The following is a 21,475-nucleotide window of genomic DNA, read 5'->3' as shown; positions in this document are numbered from 1 at the left end:
TGAGTCACTGCCATGGTTTCTATTTACCTGATTATGGAAGGTTTCAAAAATACACAAAAGTAAGAAGCACAGTGCAATGAGTCCCCATGTGCATGTCACCTAGCTGAAACCATTATCAGCTCGTGGCTAGTCTCCTACCGCCCATCTCCTGTTCCTTACTGACCACTGTCACTGGGCTATTCCACAGTAAACCCACGACGTGATGGTATTCCATCTATAAATATTTCAGTACCTAGAAAAGACCCAAGAAGGACTCTTTATTTATTTATTTAATGTTTATTTATTTTTGAGAGAGACAGAGTATGAGCAAGGGAGGGCCAGAGAGAGGGGGAGACACAGAATCCAAAGCAGGCTCCAGGCTCTGAGCTGTCAGCACAGAGCGCAATGCGGGGCTCAAACCCACAAACCGTGAGATCATGACCTGAGATGAAGTCGGATGCTTAACTGACTGAACCACCCATCTGCCAGTCTCTCTCTCTCTTTTAAATATTTTTTAATTTTTTAGAGAGAGAGCATAAGCAGGGGAGAGGGGCAGAGGGAGAGGGAGAGAGAAGCTTAAGCAGGCTCCATGCTCAGCGCAGACCCCAACATGGGGCTAGATCCCACAACCCTGGGTCATGACCTGAGCCGAGATCAAGAGTCGGAGGCTCAACCAACCGAGTGAGCCCAGGTGCCCTATACCATTAAAACCTTCACCCCCATAACATTATCACACCTAGAAAAATTAGTAACAATCTAACAATCCCTTAATATCAAATATCCACCTGCTGCTTCAATAGGTACTGGAGTACCTTAGATTATAACTTCAAAATTCTTTTACTTAAAGTGCCTCTTAAAATTTAGAGGCAGGATGTTGAAATATTTACAGGGTGAGTATTGCCTGCAGCTAACTCAAATGGTTCAGAAGAAATCAAGAAAAAGAAGGAAAGCAAATGTGCAAAGTGTTAACAATTGGTGAATTGAAGCAAAGGGGAAATGGATGCTCATGGTAATACCCATGCAAGTGTTCTGAGGGTTTGACATCCTTCAAAAATGGAAAAGGTGGGGAAAATTAATAGCAGGTATGAATCAACCAACGTGCACCCTGACTTACAGAATCGAGCTATTCTAAACTGTACGTTAGGGGAGATTTGCAGATTCTTACTTATTCTCGTGGTTCTCTTTAGTGGGCAGAACCAGCCTGAGAGCTCGTAAGAACAGATGGCTGGGTCCCACCTCCAGAGTCCTCGACCCAGGAGGACCACGGTGCAGTGGGCCCAATAATCTGCATTTCGTACCCATTCTCAAGTGATGCTGATACGGTGGGTCCAGAGACCACACCTTATGAGCCAGTTCCTCCAGTATGGGTTGTTTAGAGGAACTGGGTTAAAACGGTCAATGTAGGGAGCCCAACTTGAAAGATGTCAATCAGCTTTGCCCACTAAAAACAAATCAAAGAAAACAGGTGTTGGGCCTGACTGAGCAGATCGATGGCAGATTTAAAGAACTGCCTCTAGCTGTAGGGGTGCTAGGCAGAAAGAATTTTACTAGAGGGGAGGAGGGGGTTGTGAGTACGAGTGTGAGTATTAGATTAGGGCAATCATGATATAAACCTTGAATTCTTCTAATGGTGTCAGTGGGCTTGCCCCCAACCTGGCCTTCCTGGTGGGCAGTGGCATACTTCTGGAATGAGCTAGGTTTATAGTTTTGGCTAGTTTTCTCTGGTGATGCCAACTGGGCTAGGTATGTCACAACTTCTTCATTCACTCTTTCATTCAACGCATATTTATGAGCACCGACTACATGTAAGTGTGGACGGGCTAGAAAAGGCTAGCTTACAATTTTTCCCCCTCAAAAATACAGATCACAGCTGGTTATACAGAACTAAGTTAATACATAGGAAGAAATCAAAAGGCAAATTCAGGATTTCTAGAAGTCTCCTTCACTACCATGGGAACTTAATAAATATGATAAAGAGGTCTACTTTAACTCCTCCGTTTATCAAACAGAATAAAAAGTGATATGACACTTATTGCGGTGAGCACTGAGTGATGCACAGAATTATCATACCACCGTCCACTGGACAACTGGCCTAACCTTGTGGGTTGACTCTACTTCAGGAAGAAAAAAGGAGAAGTTAAGAAAAAGAAAAAAGTGATAAAGGAAATGAAACAGTTTCTTATTATCGTTTTCACATAAGTTTTTTTTTTCTTTCGCAAACGTATGGATAACTCATAGTTCATGTTCATAGCAATGTCCCACCTTATATTGTGCAAATTCTAGTCTCGGTTGACAGTAGTCTCCAAAAGTTTCTTGAGTGACTCTCTGGACTCTCTCTTTCTCGATTCTGTTTTCATGAATGATCCTTGAATCCACTATATGTGGGAGATTTCAAAAGAAAACAGACATTAGAAATATATTTCATCCATAAAGCATCCTCCTTTCCTTCCTGACCTTTCAACTGGCCCGTGTCATTTAAAAAGATAACATTTACTGGGGCGCCTGGGTGGCTCAGTCTGTTAAGTGTCCGACTTCGGCTCAGGTCCTCATCTCACAGTTTGTGGGTTGGAGCCAGCTTGGGAGTCTCTCTCTCTCTCTCTCTCTCTCCCCCTCCCCTGCTCATGTGGGCATGCTTTCTCTCTCTCTCAAAATAACTAAACTTAAAAAAAAAAGTTTACGGTTACTTTTATTGATCACAATAATTCTTTACTATAGGAAAATTGGAAAGTGCAGGCTGATAAATAAAAGAAAAATCCCACACAATTCTACCAATGCAGGGAAAGCTGTTCATGTTTAATGTATTTTTTGTCTAGCTCACCCCTCCACTGTTTAAAATTATTTATTTATTTATTTATCTATTTATTTATGAGAGCACAAATGATTGAGGGGTAGAGAGAGGGAGAGAGAGAATCCACAAGGGGGAGAGAGAGAGAGAGAGAGAGAGAGAAGCAAGACTCACCCAAAGTGGGGCTTGAACACACACGAACCATGAGATCATGACCTGAGCTGAAGTCAGATGTTTAACCGACGAAGCCACCCAGGCGCCCTTAGCCCCCATTTGAGCAAATAAAAAGATATATATATTTTTACTGGGATTATAAAATACACATAGTTTTGTACCCTGCTTTCTTTACTTAACATGACACCACCAGCAGTTCCTATACCGTCGGAAAGTCATAAACACATACTTAAATCATAATTGCTGTACCATTTCATTTTATTGCCCAGGCATTGCTGAGAGGCAGGAAAGTGTTCACTTCTATAATGTAGGCTGCACCTTTCCACTCTTCAGTAGTCACTTACTCTACTGTCCCCAGACAGACCCGCACCATCTGTGAGGAACGACGCAGTCGCAACTGAGAACTCAAGAAGCAGTTTATCCAGTACATTCAGAGCCAGGGCTCCAGACTCAGACATTTCTGGTTCCACCCCTGGCTTAGGCAGTTCCTAGCTGTGTAACTTTGCCCAGCAATGGTTAAACCCATCTGAAACCCAGCTGCCTGATGAATAGATTGTTCCGGGATTGCTATGAAGATTAAGGAAATGACACCTATAAATATCTTAGTGTGGAGCTTGGCCCTGCAGAAATGCCAGACTATTAGTTAATTTTTGGTTTTAGTGTTATTACTTGCCATTCTGGTAAATTCTAGAAAGAACCTGTGGTAGCTTATTAGTTTCCCTCTTTCAACAGAAAGTTAATTTGCCATTTTTCGGAAAGCAGTAAATAGTTTTGAATCAGGCTCCTAGTGATCGAATGTTTTACCGAGTGATAGAAATCTAAAAAGGAATGATGTGCTTCCAAATTTCACTTTTATCTTAAAACACACATACTGTGCACGTCCAGCTTGAGGGTTTCCTGTGGACGTAGAGTGGAGTTGTGAGTTTCAAAGGTCTAAAAAGGAGAGAAAGAAAGAACAAAAGTGAATCTTTTCCTAGTTTTAACATCTTGAAATATAAATAATAAATGGTCTGAGTACATAGCAGCATGTCAAATTTTATATTTATATATATATATATTTTTTTTGTTGTTGTTTTTTCTTTTTTTCCCCAACAAAAAGAGATTTGAGGCCCTATCCAGGCTGACTTAAGCATTTCTGCCCGAGAAGGCGACTGGCAGAGACTGCTGTGCCAGCAACATGTCTGATTTGAATGAGGAGCTCTGTACTCTGTTAGCAGAAAAATAGATCTGGATGAAGAGAAGCTGGGGACTTCACAAGCTGGAGGAATCACAGGCGGTCTTTGCAATGTGATGTTTCCGCTTTACAGCTCTGTCGTCATCACGGCAAATCACTCACTGACATTCCTTTTGGAAAAACCACTTTTCTCCCGGAAGTCACTCTCACTTCCTACTCACACTGCAGCAATTGTTTGTGTTTGACAATGTGAATTTTCCTAGGAATGAATGCAACTGCCATACAGCAAGTGGAGGGGTGGTGGGTAAGGTGGGGGGGGGTTTGCTATGGGGGAAAATCATTAACTTAATGTTAGAATTTTTTGGTCCTTAAAGAGTGCCTTGCAGAGAGCTATCACTTCTATATAGAATAGATGAAAATACGTTAAGTGTAACATATCTAAAGGCTCAAAGATACACAGAGAGCATTAAGAATCCATTTACAGGAGTGTATACATATGGGCATGCAGTTGCCATGCAGGGGGAAAAAATAACCCCAAGTCTGTGCGTAAGGCCAGATCTACTTTTATCCTTAGAGGAGACAGTGCATTCAAATAATTTTAACAATAAATAAATTGTGGGCCTTAATAAACCAATGCTTTCTCCTTTCCTTGTAACTCTTGTATCACCTGCTTGACTGATGGGACAAAAGTTAATTCCGCTTCTGTCTTGCATAATGGAGTAACAGAATTTAGCTTCAAAGACAGTGTCAGATTCCCCTAAAGATAGAAGAACTTCTAACTGGAATTGCTAATTTGGAAACTGGGCTCTATCACGTAAGCTCTAATGACTGATGAGCAGGGTAGAACACAATGCAATTATAACAAGATGATAGTGGGGAACTATTGTTTTCTTTCATGGTGACTGAGAGCTTTCTCAGTAATATCTGGAGATTTCCTTCTGCTGGGGGTGGACTTTCCCACCTGCTCAGATGCTTCTAATTCAAGTGTGAAGGAGAAAATGGAGATGCAACTTCACAGAGAGTCACTGATGGGCTCACCTGATTATACTGTTTGAAAACAATAGCCTTCAGAGAGTCCAAATAGCGGCTTCTGAGGTCCATTTTCACAATCTTATGGTGATTGCTAGCAACCGTCAGTGCCTGGAAGTGAAAATTAGCAAGACTATGAGGATTACCGTGTTTATCCCGATATTTATAATATCTATAATATGTGGTTGAATTTTGGCATTAAGCACACATTACTTCTTCTTCTTTTTCTTATATGTAAGGTAACCATTTATATAATTCCCACACAAGGAAATGATTGATGATGAAAGGTGGCAATAATAATACTTTACGATGGTAGAGGGCAGAATCCAAGATTCTGAGTTTGACAAACTGAGGTTATGATATCCTACATATTTTGTGATTTACTTTACAACAAGATAATTATATGAAAATATAATTGTGGTTATACATAAGAACCACAGAATTCACTCACTTGGTGGCTGTTTTCCAGTTATTTTTGCATCATGTGTCCCTTTATTTGTTCCTTTTTTTTTTTTTATTTAAGAGAGACAGAGAGAGAGAATGTGTGAGCAGGGGAAAGGGGTAGAGAGAGAGAATCCCAAGCAGGCTCCATGCTTAGTGCAGAGCCCAACACTGGGCTCGATGGGATCATGACCTGAGCTGAAATTAAGAGTCGGACGCTCAACCGACAGCCACACAGGCGCCCCTCTGTTCCCTATTTTAACAATTACAATCCAGCATCTATTCAGAAAGTGCCCCTGTGCAAGCAGTGGACTCTGGCACCACTTGCCAAGGATCCCAGAACAGTTCTTGCCCACTTGTACACTGGGTAACAGGCCGACAAATCATGGTACAGGCCATCCCTTATTTGATGCGTCTTTTGCAAGTATTTTCTGTCGCTCTGTGGCCTGTATTCTAATTCTCCTGATGTCATCTTTTGCATAGCCGAAGTTTTAATTTTAATGAAGTCCAGCTTACCAATTATGATATATTTTTCTATAATGGATTGTGCTTTTGGTGTTGTCTCTAAGTATCATTGCCGCACCCACGGCTATGGAGGTTTTCTCCTGTTACCTTCCAGGAGTTTTTATCGTTTTGTATTTTAGATTTACTGGTGATCCATTTCTGAGTTAATTTTGGTGAAGGGTACAAAGTCTACACAAGATTCTTTTTTTGCATGTGGATGTCCCGTTGCTTTACCATCATTTGTTTCTAGTTTTATTTTTCTTTTCAAATTTTTATTTAAATTCTAGCTAGTTAACATATAGCTTAGTAGTGGTCTCAGGTAGAGTTCAGTGGTTGGTCACTTACATAAAGCACCCAGTGCTCATCACAAGTGCCCTCCTTAATACCCACCACCCATTTGGCCACTCCCCCACCCACGTCCCTCCATCAACCTTTGGTTTGTTCTCTTTAGTCATGGTTTTCTTCCCTTTCTCTCTTTTCTCCCCCCATCCATATGTTCATCTGTTTTGTTTCTTAAACTCCACATATGAGTGAAATCACATGGTATTTGTCTTTCTCTGATTGATTTATTTCACTTAGCATAATATACTCTAGCTCCATCCACATTGTTTCAAATGGCAAGATTTTGTTCTTTTGATGGCTGAGTAATATTCCATTATATATAGATACCACCTCTTCTTTATCCATTCATTCATCGGTTGTTGGACATTTGGGCTCTTTCCATACTTTGGCTATTTTACATAATGCTGCTATAAACATTGGGGTGCACATGCCCCTTCAAATCTGTATTTTTGTATCCTTTGGATAAATACTAGTAGTGCCAATTGCTGAATCATAGGGTAGTTCTATTTTTAGGTTCTGAGGAACTTCCATACTGTTTTCCAGAGTGGCTGCAACAGTTTGCATTCCCACCAGCAGTGCAAGAGGGTTCCTCTTTCTCCGCATCCTCGCCAGCACCTGTGGTTTCTTGTGTTGTTAATTTTAGCCATTCTGACAGGGGTGAGGTGGTCACCTCATTGTGGTTTTGATTTGTATTTCCCTGATGATGAGTGATGTTGAGCATCTTTCCATGTCTTTTTTGGAAATGTCTCTATTCATGTCCTCTGCCCATTTCTTCACTGGATTGTTTGTTTCCTGGGTGGTGAGTTTCATAGGTTCTTTAAAGATTTAGACGCTAACACTTTATCAGATGTGTCATTTGCAAATATCTTCCCCTATTCCGTAGGCTGCCTTTTAGTTCTGTTGGTAGTTTCCTTCTCTGAAGTGCACACTGCTTCTAGATGGAAAGACAATCAGAGAGCTCCAAACCAATACTTGTGTTATATGCCCCCATCTGTAGAATACTTTCTGCTCCTTATTTTAGGAAATCAAGAATTACACGTGGCATTCCTTATGCAATGCCTATTGAGCAGTTTAGACCTACACAGACCTATGAGACAAGGGGAGTGACATACTATAGCTCGTGGTGATGGCTCCGTACCTGACCCAGAAGGGGCATGTTGCTTCTCAGCTGGCAGAAGGAAGTGAAGGCGTAGGGAGTCTGGGGATAATATACCACATAAACAGGTTTGTACTGGTTTGGCTTTCTAAACTGCGTTCCCCAGGCAATTCGAATCCATACTGCATTCTCCTCAGCGTCTCTGAAACTGACCGTCACCTTAATAATAAAAAAAGAAAAAAAAAAGATTTAAGTTTCCTAATTAAAATCTGTGGCACCGGAGGGGCCTGGCTGGCTCAGTCGGTACAGCATGTGACTCTTGATCTTGGGGCTGTGAGTTCAAGCCCCACATTGGGCTAGAGATTACTTTAAAAAAAGAAAAGTCATAATTAAAAAAATCTGTAGCACCAACAACTAGTGCTGCTTAGGGGTGAAGGATATCTGTGTAACCTCGCACACAGGCTGAGATCTGGGAGAGCCTCTTCTACTTTTCAGTACAGTGTTTTGGGAATCTTTGGGAAAAGATTTTGTGGTTGTTTGCAATTATCCATTTATGCCTTGCACAGTCTTTTGGAAGGAAAACAAATTTGATTTTATTTTTTAAAAAAATATTTATTTTTGAGAGAGAGCATGTGCTAACAGGGGAGGGGCAGAGAGAGAGAGGGACAGAGGATCCGAAGTGGGCTCTGTGCTGACAGCAGAGAGCCCGATGTGGGGCTCAAACTCACGAACCATGAGACCATGGCCTGAGCAAAAGTCAGGCGCTTAACTGATTGGGCCACCCAGGTGCCCCAGAAGGAAAAGAAATTTTAAATCCTACAATCATGGTATCACAATTTTTGAGCAATTTCTTGGGCTTGTCCTGAAAAACTGTTCATTGACCTCTAAGAGTTGAAGTAAGGCAAGCTTACAAATGACGCACCTGTTTTATAATGAAACCTTTTTGGCATCAAGCACAGACCTAGTGTGCACTGTAAAGTTTAATAGTAAGATTTCTCTGTAGTAATGAGCTCAAATATATTAACCCTAATGCTCTTATCCATTTAGCTCAGATGCTAACAATTACTCTAAAGTTACGTGGCAAGAATATAGAAAATTCTATTTGGTTTCCATTTCATGGATAAAACACAGATCTTTCTAAACTTTTAAATGTAATTGCCAGTTGGTTTGGAATTTAATGGCCTCCTCCTAGATTCTTAGCTGCCCCACAATTCAGCTTTCCCTTGGAAGTCAGACCCTGGAAAGGAGGCACCGACACAGATGCATTTGGCCTGCCCACGTCTCTACTTCCTCCCTCTTGGATCGCACTGCCGAGAAAGCAGGTGGTAATGTGGCTGCTGGCATTAGCAAAGAAGGCAGTTACTCCGACTCTGCCCACTCTTCATCTGGCTGCTTTCCCACATTCCCTCAGTATATGAGACGAGGGACCCTCCCCTGTCTGGGGTGTGGAGGATGCGGGGCTCTCTGACCCGCCCAGGTGAGCAGCACTGCACTTGGCCCCGACAGGCGCTCAGCGGGCCTCAGCTGGCTTGAAAGAAGAGGGCAGGGTCTTATTCTGGATAGCCTCTCTGTGTTACGTTACAAGAGCAAAGCCTGTAAAATCAAGATTGAATGCACTACATGGAGGGCACATTTTTACCAGAGGGAAAATATTGGTTGCAACTCAACATATTCGGGTAACTTCTCCAGTCTAGAATGAGGATAAGGTAAGCAAGGGCTTGTGGAGAAGCTTAAAGGAGGTCTGTGTCCTTCCGAAATTGAATACGTGGTCGGGCACACACACGCTTTCATGAAGAAGGGTGCTGGATCACTTACCACAATGTTCATAAGGGTCTATGATCCAAAGAAAGGTTAAAAATCAACAGGCTAAGATGTTCTGTCTCACATTCTTCTAGTAAAGATGATATTCAGATACTTGAAGAGGGAGGGCCCAAATGCAGACCTTTACTATTTTCCTAAGAAACTACCTTAGCAGATATCATCCTTAAATAGCCAGGATAAAGCACCTTTCACTGAGGATAGCTGCGATTAATACTGTTCAAGCCGAACTAGGAGATAAGTCCAGCTGCGTGTCCTAAGTGGTTGGCTAACCTGGGACTGGTACTGCTGGCCAGGGCTACCTTGGCCATAACCTGCTCATAACTGGCCATGACTCACAAGCTACTGAACATCTCAGAACAAAGTTTAGCATGGGAGACAAATGAAGCTTACAATGCACAGAATTGCTACGTACTGAAGTATGTTAATATATTTAGCAAAGACTATCAATATAGTATTACATGATGTACAGGCATAAAAAAGGAGAGAAAAGGTGCTATCCTTTACAATTGAAACATATTTTTTAGTTTCTCTCTTCTTTCTTTATAAGTTTTCTTTTTGAGATTTTTAAATGCTTATTGTTTATTTCTGAGAGAGAGAGAGACAGAGACAGACAAAGTGCAAGCAGGACAGCGGCAGAGAGAGAGGGGGAGACACGGAATTTGAAACAGGCTTCAGGCTCTGGGCTGTTAGCACAGAGCCTGACATGGGGCTCGAACCCACAAACCATGAGATCATGACCTGAGTCGAAGTTGGATACTTAACCGACTGAGCCACCCAGGTGCCCCTATTAATAAGTTTCTTAAGAACAATGTATTTTGAATAGTTTTACCTGGTAAGACATATAGCTAATGTCTCTTTCTCGCTCTCTCCCTGTCTCTCTCAGCCCTGCATACAGAGACACATATCCTCTCAAAGGCTCTGGATCAGATCCCCTGGAGCACAGGCTCCATCCATTACCCTCCACTTAGGCTCCCTGCTCCCTCTCACATCAGCTTCGCTACCCAACTGGTTCAAGGGCAGGAGTTCCTAACCTGAAGGCCCTCATCAGAACCAGCAGATCTACAAACTAACTGGACTTTGGCCTCTTCTTTAATCCCGAAGGTAGGCAACGAAACAGTAGAATGTTGGGAACTGTTACTTTGTTGTCTGTAGAAATCCCAAATATATTTCACCCCATTGTAGCATTGCTCATGCCTCAAAAATATCATTTATGCCATCACTACTTTGAAACTAGTTGTTTTTAGACCTACTGTGAGATTATTTATGGTGTTAATAAAGAAGCACATGAGTACTACGGCACAACTTGGTATTTAAGACCTTTAATAATTGCATTTTAATAACCTTAATAATGGTATTTTAATGCATTTGGTTTTCCTTTTAATTCTTTATATTATAGTATTTAAAAATAATTTTCAAGAAGTGATCCATAAACCTCACTGACAGCAAAAGGGATCTTTGGCGCAGAAAGGCTAAGATACCTGTTCTAGAAGAGCAGGCAAGTTACTATGTCAAGGCTCTGTGTGGCGTGACATCACCGTCTGCAGCCTTTGGGAAAGTGGGGTTATCCAGCTGCTCGTTAAGTTAGGAAGAGGAAAGTTAATTGGGCTGGGAGTCCTCGGTCAGTTGAGAAACGGTTTAGCATATGTGGGCCAGCTCGTGGCAGCGGAACAGGGGAGACAGGGAAGACACAGAGGTGTTGGGCCTTTGCCAGCCTTTCAAGCAGGAAGATTCGGCCCATAAAAGAGCTCCTTTGTTCTTCCTGTCTTTCCCACCAGTCTGCCTGAAATTCATTCAGGAGGGAAAATCTTCTGGAACACAGCAGTGATGGAAGAGAAGAAATCTAGCAGTTGAGGGGCGCCTGAGTGGCTCAGTCGGTAAAGCGTCCAACTTTGGCTCGGGTGGTGATCTCATGATTCTGGAGTTCGAGCCCCACATCAGGCTGTGTGCTGACAGTGTGGAGCTTGGATTCTCTCTCTGCCCGTCTCTCCTCACCTCCCCCACTTTATTTTGAGAGAGAAAGAGAGACAGTGAGGGCGAGAGTGAGAGCGAGAGAGAGAGAGCACAGAGCCCAATGTGGGGCTCGAACTGACGAAACTATGAAGTCATGACCTGAGCTGAAATCAAGAGTCAGATGATCACCAGAGTGAGCCACCCAGGCATCCTTAACTACTTACAAAACTGCAGCAATTAAAGGAATGAGGAATTTGCAAAGACCATGCCCAATGCATTCATGCTATCAGAGGTGAGCAGAATGGTCGTTTCCTCTCAAGGAGACTATGCATCCGGAGGAAGGCTGACAGTTAAAGCAGGAAGTAGGAGGCGTATGGTGACAGGAGCACACTCCAGGGGACAGCCCTCCAGGGGGATCAGGGACACTCCCTGAGGGAGCCAGTAAAGCTATGGAAGAGTGAGCTGTGCAAAGGCAAGGTCAGGGAGGTCGTTTCAAGGAAAGGGAACAGCCTATGGCAATTTCAAGAGCTTCAAGAAGACCGGTTTGGTTTCACGGAGTGTGGACTACAGGTGGTGAACCTGACATGCAGGCTGGGGACCCAGGATAGCCCGAGGAGAAACACATCATGAGCAGAGCATGGACCCCAAAAGTGTGAATGGATCTGAGGAAGCCAATGATAATAAACCAGTAGAAAAAGCTAAATTAGTCCTACAAACGGTGTTGGGACAACTGATTAGCTTCTTAGAGGGAAACGATAAATGACTCCGTCACCACCGCTCTCGTCTCCTCCCACAACCGGAACACCCCAGGGGAGGGCTGAGGGCAGAGCCTTGTGGTGATGCTCCAGCGAAGGGCCAGGGCCGGAGGAAAGGGCAGCGGCTGGTCATCGAGAACCTGAGGAGCAGTTTAGGAGGGGGCCGACGACCACCGGGAAAAGACAGAGACTCGGGATCGAGAGGGTTTGATGCCAGTTCTGACACGTGACCTTCCCCAGCCCGAGCCACGGGCGTTGTGCATCTGGAACATGGTGGAGATGAGGGTGCAAGAGCCTGCCAGTGTACATGTGAAGAGCATGACCTCGAAGCCACCTGCCTGGGTTGAAATGGTGGCTTTGCCCTCTGCCCCTGTGGGACCCACCATGCTTCGTCAGGAGGGTGCAGGGAGTTAGTGAATGGCAAGGGCTCAGCCCAGGGCCCGGCACACAGCAGTGTTTGCAATTGGCATTCCTGTTGAAAGAGAACAGGCCGTGGGATATTATGATGTCACTGGTGCCCCCGAATAGGCAGCTTCTCAAACCTCACTGGGCATTAGCAAGCAGCTGGAGGGCTCCGGCCTGCCCTTACAGCGTCTGAGGGAGCCCAAGTATCTGCATGTCTAATACGTTCCCGGGTGACGTTGATGCAGCTGCTCCAGGGATCACACTGTGAGAACTGTCGCCTTTCAAAATTCAGTTTCAATATGGCAGCAAGAGCAGTGGCCAGAATGGAAGGGGCTTGGGGCGCCTGGGTGGCTCAGTCAGTTAAGCGTCTGACTTTGGTTCAGGTCATGATCTCCCAGTCTGTGAGTTTGAGCCCCGTGTCGGGCTCTGTGCTGACAGCTCAGAACCTGGAGCCTGCTTCAGATCCTGTGTCTCCCTCTTTCTCTTCCCCTCACCCACTCGCTCTCTGTCTCTGTCTCTCAAAATAAAATAAAGACAGTAAAAAAAAAAAAAAAAAAAAAGAACGGAAGGGGCTTAAGCATGAAGCCAGCAAGGATGCATTACCCTTTCAAAGGGTCTTTTTGGGAAGGTCTTTGAAGGGGGCCACTAAATACCACCCCTCTTCCCTGTCCTTCTGGATCAACTGAGAAATAAAGCAAAACAGTTGACAGGTAAGGCCAACACATATTTACCAAGAAATGGTGACTGGCCATATCCACAGGCAGGTGGCCCTCCGGACAACAAAATCCAGAGTCAGGCAGAGCTGCCCACATGGGCATGGTGGCAGAACCACTCTGGGAAGCCCCCGCTGGCTGGGGCGGAGCTGCCTCTGGCTGAACAGACCAGAATAGGTGTCCCCGTGAGCACCTGTTCTCATTCAGGTGCGATGCTCCTGCCAGAGAAAGGCGAAGGGGATGGTGGAGGGACGCTGGCGTCAATGGGCCCATGGGACCCCTCCCTGTGAGGGACACATCCGGGGCAAGAAATAAATATTTCCCCCCAAGAGTGAGCTTGAGGATGAGCTGGAGAATGGATGTCGTTCCACCGACACCAGAACAGGTTTAAAAGCAGTAGAGTGGAGAGTGGTAGAAAAGTGATTACAAATGGGATAGAGATCAGAGAACAGGGCAGGTGGGCCCTCTGAGGATGCGGGGGGTGGATTCAAACCTCACACAGAAGGGCCTCTGTAAGAAAGGAAATGAGCGAAGATCCTCAGTGACGAGGGGGTGGATACAAGTACGACAGACGTCACAGAGCGTGAGCTGCGGAGACAGAAAGACCAGGTCACGGAGTCTGTGTATGAAGAGGGAACACCCCTATTCTGGAGCAGGCGGCCAGAGCACGGTGACAGTGACAGGTGTTTGGACATGTCTTTCTATGCAAGGAGGACTAAGGCGGAGGAGGTGGGAACAGAAAGAAGTAAGTGAGGCTGTTAAAAACGTGATCGCCTCCACCTGCGAGAAGAGAGTGGGTGGTACTTGTGGAGGATGGAAGGGAGCTGAAGACTGTGGGTGCTCCAGAGCCGCGCTGACCAATACCGTAGCCGCGGGCCTAGAATTCACCGCAGTCACGTGAGACTGACATAATCGTTCCTCGGTCACGCTGGCCACGTTTCAACGGCTCCACAGCCACATGTGGTTACCAGCCCGTGTACCAGACAGCATGGACACAGAACATCTCCATCACTGCAGGCAGTTCTGGTACGTGGTGCTCCTCTAGAGAGAGAAGCGTCTGGCCCTGAACTGACAGGTGAGGGGTGAGGGAAGTTTTTATAATGAATAGGATTTATCTTTGATCTGGCCTAGAATAGTATGGAACATTACTAACTAAAATTCTTACAAATTAAAAAAAAAAACAACTCCAGGGTAGAAGCAAATTTTAACTGCACAGATGCCTCAAAATTGAATTTCATGGAAATTCAGATAAATGTTATTCTTACATTTTTTAATGCTCTCCGAAGGATTTTCTCAAAGGACCTTCTGAATTGTTCCATATCAAAAAGGTCAACGTCTTCACCTGTCAAAGTCAAAAGAAAAGACAAATCAATAAAGACAAATGTTCAAGAAAAACGTTTGTGAGGATTCTGGAGGTAAGCGTTTTGTGTGACCTCGAAGACTGACACTGGAGTAATCACATTGCCACTGCCTGTACCCTGGACACAGTGTCGCTGAATATAGTTCTCATTTTTCCCACAAAAGAGTAATTTTGAAATTCCTCATTTTGAAAGAGGAGACTTTTTAAATTAATTTTTTAAGGTTTATTTATTTATTTTGAGAGACAGAGTGAAAGAGAGAGCGTGAGCAGGGGAGGGGCAGAGAGAGGGAGAAAGAGACAGAACCCTAAGCAGACCCTGCACTGTCAGCACAGAGCCTGACTTGAGGCTCAATTCCATGAACCGTGAGATCATGACCTGAAAGAGAAACGGACACTTAACCAACTGAGCCACCCAGGTGCCCTGAAAGAAGAGACATTTAAGAGGAACATACTACTATTCATTTTAAAATTGCCAAAATATAAAATACAAATTTCAGTTTAAAATGGGAAACACTGGGGTGCCTAGTTGGCCTAGATGGCAAAGCATGTGACTCTTGTTCTCGGGGGAGTTGTGAGTTCGAGTCCCATGTTGGGTGTAGAGATTACTAAAAATAAGTAAGTAAATAAATAAATAAAATAAAATATAATGGAAAACATTACCTGGTTCTTTACTCATTTGAAAAACATCCCAGACTTTCTGATGCTGATGAAATTGAGTATCTGAGAGAGGGAGAAAGAACTGTAACTATTATATTACAGGACTCTCAAGTAATGTGCTTATACATACATATTCTAAATATGTATTTAATGTAATATGATGCCAGAGAAAATAACAGTAATTTAAACATTAGTTCATACGCATTTTTATGCCAGTGTAAATTTTGTGTGGATTACATTTGCTCTGGACAACTAAAACAGATCATAAAGAATTACTCAGTACAGTAGAGATTTCGCATTTACTCTTACTTAGACCACTTCTTCTATCCCCACGCGGGTCTACCCCCCTGAACACCGCACTCGCCCGGCACGATGGAGATGTGGTGCTCCTCATGACGGGTGTTCGCATCGGCCGTTCCCTTCGTCAGGAGCCCTCTTCTCCTGGCTCGAGGTGCACCTCATTCTGGTCTCTACTGAGAGGCCACCTATGTAGAGCGTCCTGCCCGGAACCCGTGCCCAAATCCACCCGCCCTCCGCCCTGCATTGCTTTCCTCTGTAGCATTTAGCACTTAGCACTACCTGGAGCGGGAGCCGGGCACTGGTCCTGCTCACTCTGTTAGGACCAAGCCACCAGCAAGCCCAGTCTGCTTTAACCCTTGCATCTCCTGGCCTCGCTCTCTTCTCTCCATCCCCCCCTCCCCCGCCCCCATCTCATCCAGGCTACCTTCCTCTCTTGCTTGGATGCTGTTAAGTCTCTCTAGTCCACCCTGGTCTCTGTCTCTGCACTGTAACCAGGGAGCTTTGAAAAAACAAGAACGTTATTCTTTTCTTGCTCATAATTTTTGGAAGGCTTTGCATTATTCTTAGAATAAAGTGTGAAATCCTTCGAGGGGCTTCTAGGTGTCTGAATCATCCACCTACCTATGCCTCATTGACTCAGACTCCCTCCTGCACCACTGAGCTCGCATTTCCCGCCTTCGCTCTGCTCCTCAACTTGCCCCTCCTGCTCCAAGACTTCTGGTGCTGTGCACTCTGCCCTCCTCTCCTTCATGTCCCCTTTCCCCTTTGCCTAGTTAATGCCACTCATCTTTTGTAGCTCTTAGCTCATGACTTCAAGGAAGTCTTTCCTGAACCCTTGGTGTGGCCGATCCCACTCTGCTCTCTTAGACTCCCTGTGCTTTCTCCTTCCCAAAACCTGCGACAGTCCGTGAGAATGTATTTGTGTGACTCGGTAACCTGTCTCCCCCGTAACACTGGGACCTCTTAAGAGAGTATGAATCAACCTGTTTGACCCAGCAGTGGCTGGCATATAGCCTGCTGCGTGGTAGTGCTCAGTGAACATCTGAACAGATGCGTGAGAAAGGGGAACTATGTGGATCTACCTCTTAAAGTCCAGATATCATCCAGTCACTGAAAATGAGACAGACTTAACCAGAGGCAGATGTGCTAAATGAATTCAGCTATTTTGTAGTTGGAGCAGAATATAAAGATGAATTTTGTTATGCCCCAGGTCACAGAGGCAGTTAATATCAATTGATAATGATTAATTAGTAATTACTGGGCTTTTTTTTAAAAGAAGAGTTTTTTTAATTAAAAAAATTTTTTTAAATGTTTATTATTTATTTTTGAGAGAGAGATAATGTGAGTAGAGGAGGGGCAGAGAGAGAGGGAGACACAGACTCTGAAGCAGGCTCCAGGCTCTGAGCTGTCAGCACAGAGCCTGATGTGGGGCTTGAACTCACGAACCGCAAGATCCTGGCCTGAGCCAAAGTCAGATGCTCAACTGACTGAGCCACCCAGGTGCCCCAACCAGGCTTTGTTTTAAGAACATGACCTGGACTCTTATTTTATCCTCACTGTCACCTTCGGCGATATCATCATTACTATACAGGTTTGTCCAATGATAACACTGAGGCAGAGAGAGGTCAATGGCCTCCGCCAGGACTCACGGGGAGACAATGGCAGAGCCATAAACTGAACCCAAGAAATCTGGCCTGTGTTCTTAGACCCCACAGTCTGTTGCCTCCTGCTGAGGGAAGTAAACATCTTAAAAAAGAAAATACAGAGAAGAAACCTAGGACACAAAGAGGAAAAAACAAACAAACAAAGAAATGGAAGGGGAGGAGCGGTAACAAGTTACTGCAATAGGAACAAATTTTCAGAAATAAACTTTCAAATTCTGTTAATAATGATCCAGAGCCTAACGAACATTTACTATGTGCTTACTGTGTGCCCGTGCCCGTGCCACAGGAGCTTTTCAAGCATCTTCTTATTTCACCCTTCCAATGACCCTGTGAAGCCGGTACTACTGTTTTCTCCATTTTTGTAGGGCGGAGTCGAGGCCCAGCAAGGCCATGGGACTTGGGCAAGGACCCGAGACTGGTACATGACAGAGGAGGGGCTGAAGCCAGGGCCACCTGACTGACATCAGAGCTGCCTCTCTGACATAAGGGGACGGGGTAAGTGTAAACACAAATCACCGACACTCACAAATGATGTCTAAGAGGGCTGCGTCATGGAGACTTGCGCGCTTATTCTGAAAGAGAAGACAAAGTATTGAGTGAACGTGGGGATAGTTGTGTTCTGCTCCATTTATGGCACATTTTTGGGTTGCTTAGAACAGGTGTCACCCGTCTCTGCTCTCTTGCCAAGTGGCAGACACACCTGGCTCACTCACGCACTCTCCACTCTTCCCCCTCTAGGGTTTACTCCTCCTTTATCACTTTCAACTTCCTGTTTTGTTTTTTAATCAGCTGTATCCCTCTAAACTTCCTCCACGTCAGGGCACGACTGCCATTCAGAGTGTGGAGGGCTGTCCTAGGGTGTTAAGGAACATTCTGGTCTCTGCCCCACAGGAGACAGTAGTACTCCCACAGGTCTGACGACCAAAAATGTCTCCAGACACTGGAGGCGAAATCGTCCTAGTTGAGAACCACTGCTCTATACATGTACGTACGTGCATATTATATATTGTTTTTCAACGTTGTACATAAAGATCTAGTTTATCCTCTTTAATGGCTGAAGAATACGTGGTTACGTGGACGTAACATTATTTATTGTCCTATGTTTAGTGGTTTCCCAGTTTTTGTTTTTTAAACAAGGCTACTTAACATCCTTATTTATGTATAAATATTTGCATGTTTGTACCTAAGTATACGAATATCACTTATAATACTTATATATACTTTCTTGTTTTTAAAAAAAAAAACATTTTTTAACGTTTATTTCTGTGTGAGAGAGAGAGAGAGAGAGAGAGAGAGAGAGAGAGAGCCCAAGCAGCGGAGGTGCAGAAAGAGAGAGGGAGACCCAGAACCCAAAGCAGGCGCCAGGCTCCCAGCTGTCAGCACAGAGCCTGATGCAGGGCTCAAACCCACAAACTGCAGGATTATGACCTGAACCAAAGTTGGACGCTTACCCGACTGAGTCACCTAGGTGGCCCTACCTCCTTGATTTTTATTCATTTTTCTATATAAATCTCCCATAGTGCAATTGCTGGATCCTAAAGCATATCTATTTAAAAGTGAATGAGGGAAGAAGGTACAGGAATATGAAAGTTCTTTGTACTATGCTTGTAACTTTTCTGAAAATCTGAAACTGTTTTAAAACAAAAAGTTAATAAATATATGTGAAAGGGGGGTCTCTTTCCATATAACTTTACCAACACATCTGAGTATTATTTTTTCATCTTTGACAATCTGATAGGTCATTATTTTAACTTGTATGGATTGCATTTTCCCCCATAGTGGTCACTTTCTTACTGATATGTAGGCATTCTTTGGAAGTTGAAAAAGCCAATGAAAAACTAGGTTCTTCCTCGCTGTAGTACATAGGCCACAACCCTTCATGGCTTAGCAGCTGCACTAAATTTCTTTTGGACTCAAAAAAGGAAGTGGGGCGCCTGGGGGCCTCAGTCAGTTAAGTGTCTGACTCTTGATTTTGGCTCAGGTCATGATCTCACAGTATGTGAGATCAAGCCCTGCTCTGGGCTCTATGCTGACCGTGTGGAGCCTGCCTGGGATTCTCTCTCTCCCCCTTCCCCAACTTGTGCTCTCTTGAAATAAATCAATAAAAATTGTTAAAAAAGAAAACCTTTGGGGTGCCTGGGTGGCTCAGTCAGTTGAGCGTCCAACTCAGGTCATGATCTCATGGTCTGTTGAGTTTGAACCCCACATTGGGTTCGCTGCCGTCAGTGCAGAGCCTGTTTCAGACCCTCTGTCCCTCTCCCTCTCGGCACCACCCCAGCTAATGCTCTCTCTCTCTCAAAACATTAAAAAAAAAAAAAAAAACTTTATTATTAAAAAATATTATTAAAAGAAAAAACCAAAGGGGCTGCATGATGCTTAAGGTATATCATTTTGAGCACTGTTACCTCACAGAGCAGAACCAAGTCCTGAACGAGAGATTCCTTTCTCTGCCGGAAGTTTACGGTCTGCAGTTGATTTTCGGACAAAAAATCCCAGGCTTTGAGGATTGTCATCATTTTAGTCATTGGGATTTTCAAGATGGTCCTCTTGATAAATTCTGCAACAGTTTCATCCATCTCTTTGGCACTTTAATAAAAGCAAAAACAGCACAGCAAAGTATTAATTAATTATTAACATCAAAGTTTAACTCAACTGAACTTTTCATATATGTTTAGCCAGGATTTTGATTTGTAGGTCAAACACCCAAACATTTACCTTTTATTTCAGGCACTCTGCAGAGAGTGTTTCAAAAGGAGGATTTGATTCTTTTCTCCTTGAGCTACATATTTAAATGGCTTTGGAGGTTTTAAAAATTAGTGCTCCCACTCCTTGACAGGCTAGAGTATTTTTGATCTTTTGATGGGAACAACACGTAAATCATTCATTCATTTACTGATTCACGTAATAGAATCTGAGCACCGATGCGTTCCAGGCACTTTGGTAGGCACGGGGGAGAGATATATCTTTAACCTAAAAGCCAAAAATCCCGGGGCGCTTGGGTGGCTCAGTCAGTTAAACATCAGACTTTGGCTTATGTCATGAGCTCACAGTTTGTGAGTTTGAGCCCTGCATCGGGCTCTCTGCTGTTAGCACAGAGCACACTTCAGATCCTCTGTCCGCCCCCTTCCCCTGGCTCCTGCCCCGCTCGTTCTCTCTCTCTAATAAATAAATATAAACTTAAAAAGAAAAAAGACAAAAATCCCTATTAGTGTGAGCATCCATTCTAGTGGGGAGAGAGGGGCCACAAGAAAATCACAAAATGTGTTAAAAGTGGTAAGTGCTCCAGAGAGAACGGAGCAATGTTAGGAAACGAAAGGTAGTTAAAGCGGAGCAAGCTGGGAAGGAGGTGGGGAAGGTGGGGGTAGAGCAAGTAGGCCTCATACAGAAGGTGACATTTCAGCCCATACTTGGAAGAAAGAGTGAGCCACGTGGCTAGTTGGTGAAAGCACTTGCTAGGCAGAGGGAACAGCAAGTGCAAAAGCCCTGGGGTTTTCAAGGAACAGTGAAGGATGTGAAGGATGCCTCCGGTGAGGCCAGAGTGGAGAGTAAGGAGGCACAGAGGAGGTAATGAGGTCAGAGAACATGGAGGGCCCAGGGGTCACAAGACACTGGTTGATAGACACTGGCTGCTGGAAGGTCCTGAGAAAAGGTGGGATATATTACTGTTTAGGTTTTCTCGCAGGATCAATCTGGCTACTGTCTTGGAGGGGGTGGAGGGTGGAAGCAGGAAGCCAGGTAGGAGGCTGCTGCAATGCAGGTAGGAGATGATGGGGGACCGAGGAGGGGGGCATGGGAAGAGGTCAGATTCTGGATATGCTTTTAAGAAAGAGCCCACAGGACTTCCTCATGAACTAGATGTGGGGTGCGAGGGAAAGAGGGATCAAAGGTGATACCAATGTTTGTACCAGGCAGCTGCAAGAACAGAGTCACTATTAATTACCTGAGTTGGGGAAGACTGGAGGTGTGGGCAGAGGAAAGCTCAAGAAGGCCGTTTGGAACATGGACATTTTAAGGCTAATTGTTAGGCTCCAAGAGGAGATACTGGTAAACAGTGGAATGTATGAGTCTAGAGGACACATAAGAGGTGGAGACGAAGAGGATTGCAGTCTCTTTCTCATTTAAGACGTTACCAATTAACATAGTGCTGCTACCTCACTTTTCCTGCCTGGTGCCTGACAGTCAGATTCTTCAGCTGTCTCTTCAGCCCCCAGTCTGGTATGGCTCCCTCAGCAACAGATAAGGGCAATGACCTTTGGGAGCATCGCACAGTAGCTATCGTACAGCTGTGGCACTGGGAAGGGGGTTTCTGAGACCTTCTGGGTCAAG

The 21,475-nt window shown here is 44.3% G+C and overlaps 1 protein-coding gene across 4 annotated transcripts in view; it reads right to left on the bottom strand.

The window, feature by feature from the left end:
• The window catches only part of CENPN (centromere protein N), a 28,278-nt gene that overhangs the window by 1,363 nt on the left and 5,440 nt on the right, over nt 1-21,475 (bottom strand). For all 4 annotated transcript variants that reach the window (XM_039227533.1, XM_039227513.1, XM_039227524.1 and 1 more), the window contains exons 2-9: nt 19,555-19,735; nt 17,676-17,721; nt 15,189-15,248; nt 14,434-14,510; nt 7,567-7,743; nt 5,151-5,252; nt 3,811-3,871; nt 2,242-2,354 (exon numbers count right to left, since the gene is read on the bottom strand). In XM_039227533.1, coding sequence (XP_039083464.1) covers nt 2,242-2,354; nt 3,811-3,871; nt 5,151-5,252; nt 7,567-7,743; nt 14,434-14,510; nt 15,189-15,248; nt 17,676-17,721; nt 19,555-19,725 — 807 coding nt within the window. In that variant the 5' untranslated portion in view covers nt 19,726-19,735. The remainder of the gene's footprint in view (nt 1-2,241; nt 2,355-3,810; nt 3,872-5,150; nt 5,253-7,566; nt 7,744-14,433; nt 14,511-15,188; nt 15,249-17,675; nt 17,722-19,554; nt 19,736-21,475) is intronic.

The sequence above is a fragment of the Hyaena hyaena genome, unplaced genomic scaffold, assembly GCF_003009895.1.
Source record: "Hyaena hyaena isolate Hyena2069 unplaced genomic scaffold, ASM300989v1 scaffold_1, whole genome shotgun sequence".
In the NCBI taxonomy this organism is placed as follows: Eukaryota; Metazoa; Chordata; class Mammalia; order Carnivora; family Hyaenidae; genus Hyaena; species Hyaena hyaena.
The sequence above is the reverse complement of the archived record's forward strand: the minus strand, read 5'-3'. Positions and strand labels throughout refer to the sequence as shown.